Source organism: Erpetoichthys calabaricus, chromosome 15 (genome assembly GCF_900747795.2).
Source record: "Erpetoichthys calabaricus chromosome 15, fErpCal1.3, whole genome shotgun sequence".
NCBI classification, from domain to species: Eukaryota; Metazoa; Chordata; class Cladistia; order Polypteriformes; family Polypteridae; genus Erpetoichthys; species Erpetoichthys calabaricus.
The window spans coordinates 81,014,072-81,026,221 of record NC_041408.2 but is presented as its reverse complement, the minus strand read 5'-3'; the positions used below and the strand labels follow the sequence as shown (position 1 = coordinate 81,026,221).

At 41.0% G+C, this 12,150-nt stretch overlaps 1 protein-coding gene across 1 annotated transcript in view; it reads left to right on the top strand.

Annotated features, from left to right (window-relative positions):
* Positions 1–12,150, top strand: part of nvl (nuclear VCP like) — a 50,925-nt gene that overhangs the window by 34,550 nt on the left and 4,225 nt on the right. The window contains exons 19-22 of the mRNA XM_028820830.2: positions 596–702; positions 3,220–3,296; positions 5,103–5,197; positions 8,082–8,161. Coding sequence (XP_028676663.1) covers positions 596–702; positions 3,220–3,296; positions 5,103–5,197; positions 8,082–8,161 — 359 coding nt within the window. The remainder of the gene's footprint in view (positions 1–595; positions 703–3,219; positions 3,297–5,102; positions 5,198–8,081; positions 8,162–12,150) is intronic.

The following is a 12,150-nucleotide window of genomic DNA, read 5'->3' as shown; positions in this document are numbered from 1 at the left end:
CTTCCTTCCACCTCACTTTCTCGTATTCCCAAACATTAACAAAATTTTTTTCCTCAATCTGGCCTCAGGCTCATTTGATCTTATTGCACGAGTGGATGCTGATGCCTTGATTACATCCCATGGAGTGTCAATGAGAAAACTGATTGCATCTGCACGTACATTTGAATTAACCAATTTCTCCATTAAACACACCAGGGATGCATGGCTATGCTACCCCTCACACCCACACCCCCTGTGCCACGGAGTCCTACAGTATGTGCTTCATCACAAATGGAAACCATTACAAAGGGCATTCTTCTATTTTAAAAAATGTAAGGTGCACTGAGAAAAATACTGCTGCCTGGCTTTAGTAAAGTAAACCAAAGTTAAACCAAGCTGAAAGCTAGTTCTAGTTCTAGAAAATCTTCCTTCGTGTTATGTTTGCCTCTAGGGGGCTCCCTGAAACAAAATATATCCAGAGAGTCTAACTTTGAAGAGGAGCATGAACACCATCTGTACATCATTTGGAGGGTGCAGAGGATTGTGCCTACTGAGAAATATAATTTACAATGACCTTTGTGATTAATGTGTTTCTTTCCTTTTTTATAAACTTTAGATATTATTGACCCTGCTGTACTTCGGCCAGGTCGCTTAGACAAGTCCTTGTATGTGGGTTTGCCGCAACCTCAGGAGCGTTTTGCTATACTGCAGACGATCACCAAGGTAAGACTGGGGAGCCAAAAATGAAAGTAGTTACAAATTTTGGCCAAGCAGATGATGTTGATGATAATACAGTACATTTTAAATAAGACCTTTTATAAAAACACAGAAAATAAGTAATGAAATAATGAAAATGAAATAAACACTGATGGTGGATACAAAATATTATAAACATAGCAGAAGTACAGGAGACTAAAAAATCTGAATTAGAACAAGCAACAACAAATGTGAACTAAAATTCTACAAGAAAACAACTGCACAGTTTGATACCCCATATCTTCTTGAGTACTGGACAGAGAAGAAGAACTGAGAGAAAAACATACGATTGTCAGTGTTAGTTAAATGCCTCAACAAATGAGTTTTAAAAGGAGTTTTGTCAGCTGATACAATTGAATAATTTTATGGGGGCGTCACTCCGAAGTCTCCACAGCACTACACAGATGAAGGCTTTGTCACTGATTTTATTCTTCTTTACATCCATGGAATTGTTCAATTTTGGACAGCTTTTTACACACTTTGATATTATAAGTCTTCATACTTAAAGGTAATGTTCTCAGAGAGCCTCAGGGAGCCAAACCTTAATTCCAGTAGCATTGTTGATTCAAATTTACCTGATTTTTATTTTTTATTTATTTATTTTTTTTTTTGAGAGGTGTGTTTTTCAAAGTTAAGCAACAAAACTATATTGTGTGGGACTCATTTACACTTTCATCTTTATAGACTTGTAGTACATTTTAGTATGTATGAGAACCAATCCTTATAGTAAACATTTACAGTACAGTAATCCCTCCTCCATCGCGGGGGTTGCGTTCCAGAGCCACCCGCGAAATAGGAAAATCCGCGAAGTAGAAACCATATGTTTATATGGTTATTTTTATATTGTCATGCTTGGGTCACAGATTTGCGCAGAAACACAGGAGGTTGTAGAGAGACAGGAACGTTATTCAAACACTGCAAACAAACATTTGTCTCTTTTTCAAAAGTTTAAACTGTGCTCCATGACAAGACAGAGATGACAGTTCTGTCTCACAATTAAAAGTGCAAACATACCTTCCTTTTCAAAGGAGTGCAAAGCAAGCAGTCAAAAAAAAAATCAATAGGGCTTTTTGGCTTTTAAGTATGCGAAGCACCACCGGTACAAAGCTGTTGAAGGCGGCAGCTCACACCCCCTCCATCAGGAGCAGGAAGAGAGAGAGAGACAGATAAAAAAAATCAATACGTGCCCTTTGAGCTTTTAAGTATGCGAAGCTCCGTGCAGCATGTCCTTCAGGAAGCAGCTGCACACAGCCCCCCTGCTCACACCCCCCCTACATCAGCGCAAGAGAGAGAGAGAGAGAGAGAGAGAGAGAAGTAAGCTGGATAGCTTCTCAGCCATCTGCCAATAGCGTCCCTTGTATGAAATCAACTGGGCAAACCAACTGAGGAAGCATGTACCAGAAATTAAAAGACCCATTGTCCGCAGAAACCCGCGAAGCAGTGAAAAATCCGCGATATATATTTAAATATGCTTACATATAAAATCCGCGATGGAGTGAAGCCGCGAAAGGCGAAGCGCGATATAGCGAGGGATCACTGTATTCACACTTTACAAAACAAGTAAAATTACATAACAATTTTCTCACCCTTGTTAATCCTGTTCATTTGGCATAGGGCCAGAGCCTAGTGCAGGAGTATCAGGCACAAGGTAGGAGCTAATCCTGCATGGCCTGCCAGTCTATCACTGGGCCCACACATTAACAATCACACCCTCTCGCACAGGGCACATTTTTTAAAGACCTCGGTTAATCTATTATGAAAACTCACACAGATATGGAAGGAATCTGCAAAATCCACACAGATAATGACTGGGTAAGAAATTCAAATCCAGGACTTTAGATCCTGGTGGCAGCAGTGCTACCCTTTTCCTGACTGTGCAGCCCAAATAAAATTGCAGTATAATTTTCAAAATGTACAGTAATACCAATATAGAGGGATATATATATAATATAATTATTTTCAGAACAGTAAATTAAAAGAATACTCTGAGAACAATTATTATAAACTAGATTAAAAATGTAAAGAATGAAAATAAACTGATCAGTTGATAAGGCAAAATACACTACACTGGTGGAATTAAAGACTGACAGCTTTGAAAATGAAATGCAACACTTGAAGTTCAGAGTGAGAGATTAAAAAGAAGTGAGGCCATCTTACTTGTTACATAAATAATGCCCCACAAACCAGCATAGAAAAGGTATAGAAAATTAGAGCCATATAGGAGTACAACATAGTAGACCTCTGGGATAAGTAAGCAAATGTCAGAAAACTTTAGACCTTTATTTAGCTTATTTTAACAAGATAATCTTTATATTGATTAAATAATATTCAGTAATCTTAATTAAAAGAATAAGATATCTTATTTACATTAAGATAAAGGAAAAGAGGGCAAAAATACTTTGAATGTATTTATGAACCAGTAGTTCAATTCATTTGTTTTCATTTTGAGACACTTTCACTTGTTTTATGTCATTTCTTTACAAGTGTGGGAAGAGACCCTTGCTTCAGCCTGATGTTAACCTGAAAGAAATCGCCCTTGATGAAAGGTGCACTGGATTCACGTAAGTACAGAAAGATTCATTCCCCTCCATTCGTATCCATCTTCTGGTTCTGTAAAAGGATAAAACATTGAGACAAGCAATAGACATTCAGCACGATATCAGTCAGTAGAATTAAGCCTTTCAAACTGGAATGTTCAATGAAATCTTCAGCAAGATCTATCCCATCTCCCTTCATGTCATGTCATTTGGAATCCTGCTTATTCCAAACAGGGTCACGTTTTGACAGAGCCAATCCCAGAGAGTGTAGCGCACAGTTCAGGAACAAACCCTGGACAGGGTGCCAGTCTAGGGCCAATTTAGTGTTGCCAATTCACCCACACAGACACGGTATACGACGACACGTGTAAACCCTATGCAGAGAGGACCTGGGACGTGAACCATGGCCTCCTTACAGCAAAGCAGAAGTCCTACCAGTGTGTCACTCCTCCCATCATCTGTATAAATTTCAAATAGTGCATGCATTTTGTTTTGTTTTTAAACTCAATTGAATTGTTAAATGGAAGCCAAGGTATATTTAAGCTATTTGTGAAGTCATTTAGAAGAAATGTATTGCTAAAGGTGGAGGTAATTTGAAAAACATTTTTTTTAAATAAGTTAGAGACCACATAAATTAGCCACATCAATTAATTGATTATATGAATTACTTTCTACTACTTTGATCTAAATGCCTAGGTTAAGTGACATGTCATACTGTGGTTTTTTTTTTTTTTTTTTCCTTTCAAAAATCATCACATCCTTACCACACATGCCAATAATTTCTTTCTCTCCGCTTTTCTAAAGCTTACACTGAGCATTTCCACTGGTAGTGATATTCCTCGGGAATCTCTTCCTGTTTCGAGTAATTGTTTTAGGGTCCAGTCCAATGTGCTCCCTGTCTGATGTTTGCATGTTCTCCCTGTGTCTGCTTGGGTTTCTTCAGGTGCGCTGATTTCCTCCCACATTTCCAAAACATGCAGTTTAGGTGGGTTGGTGTCTGTGTGTTCACACTGTGAAGGTTTAGCTCCTAAGTAAAGAGGTTTTCCTGCCTTGTGCCTGATGCTTGTTGGGTTGGTTACAGCTTCCCCACAACCCTGCCCTGGAGAACTAGGTTTATAGAATAGATACTGTATATGCAGCATTGTGTTAGCAATATGCTTGTTTCTAACTTTTATCCTTTAATAATATCCATCCATCCATTTTCCAACCCGCTGAATCCAAACACAGGGTCACGGGGGTCTGCTGGAGCCAATCCCAGCCAACACAGGGCACAAGGCAGGAACCAATCCTGGGCAGGGTGCCAACCCACCGCAGCCTTTAATAATATTGATATGAAAAATATGCTTGAATAGAAACAAAAAAAAAATTGATTTTAGAACGATACAAATTTTCTAATTTGGTTTATCATATTCAAAAATTTTAGAACCTCTGCCTTGTAGGGTTTATCTCAATGTTTTGCACCTACCATTGGTTTCAGTTTTATTATATTTTTGTGTGTTTTCATCAAGTACAATTTGGTTACTGATATGCAACACCTTAGCAAAAAACAAGATCAGCTGTGACAGTCAGTGACTCGTATGTGTTGGTTATAGGAAATCGCTTGAATTTAAATCTGTTTGATAGTTTTAATAAAATTGTTGAAAATGTACTTTTCATGGCTAGTAGCTTCTGGACTAATTTGGAATGTAAAGATGATGACCGATCTTGCACTGCTTATGAAAAATGCCATTACTAGTATTGTTTTCTACACAATGATATAGCAGAGGTTGAGTTTTTTTGCCAAAGAGCCCAACTGTGCTGTGCGTTTTATTGTCCTCTCTCTCCTTCCAGGGGTGCTGACCTGTCCGCTTTGGTTCGTGAGGCTTCCATTAATGCTCTCCGTGGCCAGATAAATCTGACATTTTCAAGTACCAGCATCAGCAGTGGTAAGACATACAATTAGTCATTAAATATTTATAACTAATAACATTTTTTTTTAAGTATGTTTTAAACATGCGACAGCTTCCTTGGTGTAGTATGTTTTAGACATGTGTTGCATTTTTCTTGCCTTACTCATTTTGTTCTCATCAGTATGTCCGGGATCAATTAAACTGAGGTTTTGTTATCCTCTTACCATCAAAGAAATGCATAAAATGTGTTCAGCTGCTTCTGGTGCCTCCATCCATAGGATCTTTAGGCCTATTTTGAAAAAATCATTTTTTTGATTTTTATGTGATTAAAATTTTAAGTTTGTCATATGTGTACAGTGCATTGAAACTCTAACTTGCATGTCACTGTCAAACTAGAATATGAACACCTGATAATAAATACAACATGATACATTTAAATACAGTACATATAAGAAACGCATAATCATCATGATCGCAGCACCAGTGGCTGACAACCTATGGAGTAACATTGCCCTAGATTTTAATTATATTCACACTAATGGTCCAGAATGGAGGAGAGAGAAAATTGGCCGTGCAGGAAAACTGAGGTCTTCAGAGATGCCCTTTGTAAGGTGTCTTTGTATTTTGAATGAGACGTGCCAGTAATATTCTTTAATGAGAGCAGACGCCATTACCAGGATGTTATACAGCCAGTCAGGTTGCAATCCGGTGTGCATCTGTAGAAGTTGGTGAACATCTTGGACTTTCCTCAATGGAAGTAAAGGTGCTGGTGAACCTTCTTGAGATCTGCTGTGCCTCTGTTCAAGCCATTCCCCTCTGATGTATATATTTTTTATTTTTTCCCCTACCCCTTTTCCCCTCTGAAGTCGATGGCTAGCTCCTTGGTTTTGCTGACATTAAAGGCGAGATTGTTGTCCTGCCACCACTGCGTCAGAAGGAAGATCTCTTCTCTGTATTGTTGATTATGTGCCCTCTGATGGTGGTATCACCAGCAAATTTTAGAATGTAGTAGTCAATTTTGCTTTTTTTTTTTCTAAAAATAACGAGAAGGGTTTGTCATTATTCTGCTCTGAAAGGCCTGATTTCTGCTCCTTCATCAGAGCTGTTGATTATTTTGCTAAGGAGTCTTTCTACTTTGCTCTGTATTCCTCTTCACTTTATCAGCATGTCCAGCTGCATTAGGTGCCAGGCAGTGTCACTTGATGAGCACAAATTGCTAAAGCAGCTGCTTTAAGACTGGCTACTCTGTTACAGTGATTTTATTCCAAAAGTCTACCTAATGGATTTGAGTGCCTGTCTCTTTTGAGTGGATGATGTTACTCAGTCAGCTATAGTAAGATATGCCTGCTACAAGTGTCATTTGTTATAGCTGAGGCACTAAGATTTTTCAGATAGTGTTTTGTACGAATCTTGATTAACCATTATAAACCATAACATACATGTCTTTTTCACAGGCTACTTATATATTCAGTTCTGCTTTGCTAACTTCTGCAATGCAAACAAAAGACTAATCATATTTCACTTTGCATCACCCATCTTCTATCAGTTTGTTGAACTATTGTTGGCGTTCAGAAGATATTCTTATTGGGAACACCTTAAGGCATGGGTGGGCAGCATTGGTCCTGGAGGGCCACAGTGGCTGCAGGTTTTTGTTCAGACTTAATGATGCTGATGAAGCACTTATTCCTCAAGTGACATTTTGATGCTTCCTTTTAGTGGTTTCGCTTGTTAAGGTTCCCAACCTTTATTTCAGTCTTTAATGGCGCCTTAGTAGCAATAAGAGGCAAATGAAAAAGGAGCCAGCAGTTCCCCGTCTAACTTGTTTTTATTTACACATGTGTGGATTCATCATTGACTCTTTGGTTTAATAAAACACTTAATCATTTGGTGATATCCCTGGGATGGAAAAAAAATCTACGATATAAGAACCTAACATTGCAGACTAACAAGCTATAACATTAAATAAGGTCTGAGATTGGCAAGGATCAGGTTTGAACAAAAACCTGCAGCCACTATTGCCCTCCAGGACTGATGTTGGCCACCCCTGCCTTAAGGCCATGTCATATTAGATATCTCATCCAGAGATTTTTCAGTTGCAGCCACCATTTACATAATGTTAGCGAGTCGGAGGCAATCGGCAGCGCGCTCCCGTGAAGGTCAGTCGTTCAGTGTGACATGCCCAGCGACTCACTCCAACTGTTTTATGACTCGCATCAACAAAATCAACATCTTTAGTCGTAGCGGCTTGCTCAGTGTACATGCGAGCTGCCAGCTAGTGAATGCTCATACGGAAGTGCAATGCATGTAATACAGCAATGAGGAACAAGGACTGTGGCGGTGTTGGACCTCCATGGTTATGTTGTTTACGTACCTGAACTTGCTCTATGTGTTAACCCTTCATACACAGGTGGCTTTGTCAGGCAAGCACGTTACTGGAATTCACAAAAAGGAGGCAAACATGACTCTGGTTAAAGGTTGGCACAGAGTCGCAAAATTTAACATGCTCAGTAATTTTCATTTATGTAAACTGACACGGTCCTGTGACAAGACCAGCAATCTGTAATAGGCAAGTCCTTCATGAGGCTAGAAGTCGCATAAAGTGAAATTGGTATGAAAGCTACTGCTTGTGACTTCATTCAGTGGGCAGAGAGCAGGATGGTGGCACGCTTTGCAGCTTCACATATGTTAATCTTCAGAGATGGGCAGGTTTTCGTGAGGTCACACATTGGGAATTCTTCAGCTCCATGTATCTTCATGGTTTTTTTTTTTTTTTTTTAAATTGTATTTATTAAATTATTTTTTTGCCCCAATTTTCTTTCCTGTTCACAAAGATTTACTGTAATATTTAGACCTTTATTGTAAAAAATCTTGCATTCTGCAGCACAATCTTTATATAGATTTTTCCCCCTCCTCTATCCAGGGTCAGTGTCTCCAGTGATGGTCAGCCGACAGAACTTTGAGGATGCCTTTAAGAAAGTGAAACCTTCAGTATCAAAAAAGGTAATTTTAAATAAAAATAATTCACCTTTGTGATCTGTTAAAGGTAAGGGATAAAGAAATATGAAAAGTCAGCAGGTGATATCATTAAGGCCACACAAAACTTCCTGCAACTGATAAGATGTCCTATAAATTCATAGTTTAATCTGGCAGAGCAGAGTTGTGGATAAGAAGCTGTACGCTAAAGCACAAGGTTATCGGTTCAGTTCCAGAGTGTGACAGTAAGCAGTTTATGTAACCTGCCTATGCACCACTGTAAAAAGAAAAAAATATTTACCGGCTTCTCGTGCTTTGCAAAGCTAATCTGCACCTGCCAGTCAAACCTCATCTTAGTTCAGCTTTAAGACTTTAAGCATCAGTCAGAAACATCTTGCGCAGATACCACAGACGCCTCAAGGATGGAATTCTTCGGAATTGGCCATTGGAACGCCTGGTACCAGCCTGCTGCATGTCTCTGCCTTTATGTGGTTTGTAAAACAGAGACTTGAACTTTATCTGTGTGTGTTGGTTTGGGGCCTTTTTAAATAACGGAGCAACCGTCTCTGCCAGTGAAGCTAAAGAAGAACTCCTTTGGGTGCAGTGGCCAGTCAAGGCTTGTGACACTCACAGTGACTCGCATGTGACATGACAATCTCTGCCTCGCTGCTCTCATTCAAGTGTCCCTACAGTTTTGATCCCCAGCCTTATAATGGATAGCAGGAAGTTGTGCACAGTTTAAACCAGCTAGTTGGCTCCACTAGGCCGCCCCTCGATCCTACCAATCTCGGGGGCTTTTACTACTACCTCCTATTGGTGACGGGCCTTTTGCTGCACCAGTAACTATTATTAGAAAGGCCGATTAGTGCTTCTTATGGGCCAACGCCTTTACTGCATTATGTGCATCTCCACCCCTCCATTCCACAATGCCTTTCTTTCTTACAATGTTATACCTGCTATTAAAATGACTTCCTGTGGGGCCCTATAGTATTGGGGTGGGGGGGTTCAGCTGGCAGCCTTGTGGTGTAATGTCCGGCGGCCTTACCACTAAACTACATGCCTGGCTGAAGAACACCAGACAACATTTCTTTATGCTGCCTTTTGTCGTATTCATTGTGTACTGCAGATGGCCTCAAGCAAGAGACCGCAGAAACAGAAAGACCGGTTTCACCTTTTGTCCTGCCAGCCAAAGCTTGTGGCCTCGATTTGTGCTTCTGTTTGTCTTGGCTCATTCAGAATCCGTCAAAATGCGCTTGACTCATTTGTTTGTGGCTGAGCTCTCAGTACACTGGAAGTCTGGCATTGCACCCTGAGTTAGTTGTGGTTTTAAAACATTCAGTATGTCTTTGTGTCTAGACGTTTTTTTTGAACATGGCCTTTTTTTGTCATATTTGCAACTCTTTTGTGTACAGATAGTTAGTTATTTTACTTTATGTAAACTACAAAATTGACCTGACCAGCAGGTACAGACAGCACAGTCTGGCACTTGGCTCAGCAGTCAGCAGCCCATCTCCCCCGTCATTTTCACTTTGTTTAGTCTGGAAAAATGCAAACGCAGTGTGTATTCATTGTCTGCTAGCGTGTTGGAGCTTGCCTTTCAGAGTATTACATGATATCTTGATTTACACGCCGTCTGCTATCCTCGCTCAGCTAATCCAGGTGACACGTACTATTAGTGAGCTGGACTGAAAACACTTTGCACCATCGCAGAAGCAGAGGAGTATAGAGTGACAGCTGGGACTCAAGTATCACTTCAACAAGCGTTGTTACTGTTGATGAGATTAAACCTGAGCCACTGTATGAGGGGGCCTTGACTGGATGGCATTCTTAGAGTCTCGCTGATCTTACAGGACCACTGGCAGTTGTGCCGGTAGACCCGGGTACAGTTTCAGCCTACAGGTGGTAAGGTTACTGAGCGGCTCTTTATAATAACAAGCAGTGTGTGTGAGATTATGTACAGTATAAAAGGCCTTCAGAAAGTATTCAGAACCCTTTTTACACATTAAGCTACGGTGAAGCCTTGTGCTAAAATCATCCATCCATCCATCCATTATCCAACCCTCTGAATCCGAACACAGGGTCACGGGGGGTCTGCTGGAGCCAATCCCAGCCAACACAGGGCACAAGGCAGGAACCAATCCCAGGCAGGGTGCCAACCACCGCAGGACACACACACTAGGGCCAATTTAGAATCGCCAATCCACCAAACCTGCATGTCTTTGGACTGTGGGAGGAAACCGGAGTACCCGGAGGAAACCCACGCAAACTCCACGCAGGGAGGACCCGGGAAGCAAACCCAGGTCCCCAGGTCTCCCAACCGCGAGGCAGCAGCGCTACCCACTATGCCACCATGCCGCCCGTACTAAAATCATTTAAATTCATTAAACCCCCTAAACAAACCAAACTCTCAACCCCAGAATAACAAATTGAAAACAGGATGTCAGGATTTTTTTGTTTTTTTTTCGAAAGGTGCCAGTTGAGGCGATTTAGGCTCCTGATTAGGATGCATCCTGAGGAAATGTTTCAGGTATGTCCAACTGGGAGAAGACCTTTGGGGTAGACCCAGGACATGCTAGAAAGATTGTCTCTTAGTTGGCCTGGGAACCCCTTGGCATCTTTCCCCCAACCCCCCAGCCCCAACCACCTAGTGGAGTTGGAAGAGGTGGCAGGAAAAATGGATGTCTGGGCATCATTGCTTTGCCTTCTGCATCCGCAACTTGGACAAGAGACAGAAAATGGATGGATGAAATATCTCCTTGACACAACTATTCAAACACTTTACTCTGTACTTTTGTTGAGGACCCTTTGACAGCATTAATATCCTGGAGTCTTCTTGAGTATGATGTGACAATGAGGTTGAGGCCATCAAGAAACAGCTATTTTCAGGTCTCACAGGTTGCTTCAAGTGTTTTCTCAGGCTGTGCCACTCAAGAAAATTCACAGAGTTGACCCTACGCCACTCCAGTGTAGGTGGCATTATCCTGTTGGAAGATGAATAATCGGGCCAGTCTGAGGACCAGAGCGCTCTGGAGCAGGATTTCATTAAGGACCTCTCTGTACTTTGCTCTCCTCAGGTTTCCCTTGACCCTGTCTAGTTTCCCAGTACCATGCTTCACTGTTGGAATGGTATTGCACAAGTGAGGGGTGGTACCTTGTTTCTTTTAAAAATGGCACTTGGAACTCAGGCCAGACAGTTCAGTCTTGGTTTCACCAGACCAGAGAATCTTGTTTCTCATATTTGGAAAGTCCTTTAGGTTTCTCTTTTTCTTTTTCTGAATTCCAAGGAAGCTTCTTTCCCTGTGTAGTATGGGCCACTCTGCTATAAAGCCCATGTTAGTAGAATTTTGCAGTGGTGGCTGTCCTTCTTGAAGTTTCTGCTGTCTCCTCACACATTCTCTTGAGGTCAGTCAAAGTGACCATAGCGTTCCTGGTCCCCTTTGAGCAACCGGGAGAGAAAGGCGTTGGCAAGAGTTTGCCTTGGTGGCCAGCTCTAGGAAGAGTCATTGTTGTTCCAAACTCCCATATCTAAGAACTATGGAGGCCATTGTACTCTTGGGAACTTTCAATGCTGAAGAAATGTTGTTGTAACCTTCCCCAGATGTGCGCCTCAACACATTATTCCTGTCTCTAAGCTCAGCCAGTAGTTCCTCCCACCTCATGGCTTGGTTTTTGCTCAGCGGTGGGACTTTGTATAGAGAGGTGTGTGCCTTTCCTAGTCCTGGGCAACCAACTGAAATGACCACAGGTGGACTTCAAATTAGACGTGAAACATCTCTGTGATGATCGATTAGAATGGGATGCACCTGGGCCAGATTTCAAGCGTCATTGCAAAGGCTCTGAATACTTGTGTCAATGTGATATTTCAGCTTTTTATTTTAAACAAATTTGTAAAAGTTTCCAAAATCCTGATTTTTGTCATTCTGGGGAATTGAGTGTAGCTTGAAAAGGGAGGAAAAAATTAAATTTAAATGGTTTTAACACAAGGCTGCAAACTTAACAAAATCTGAAAAAGTGAA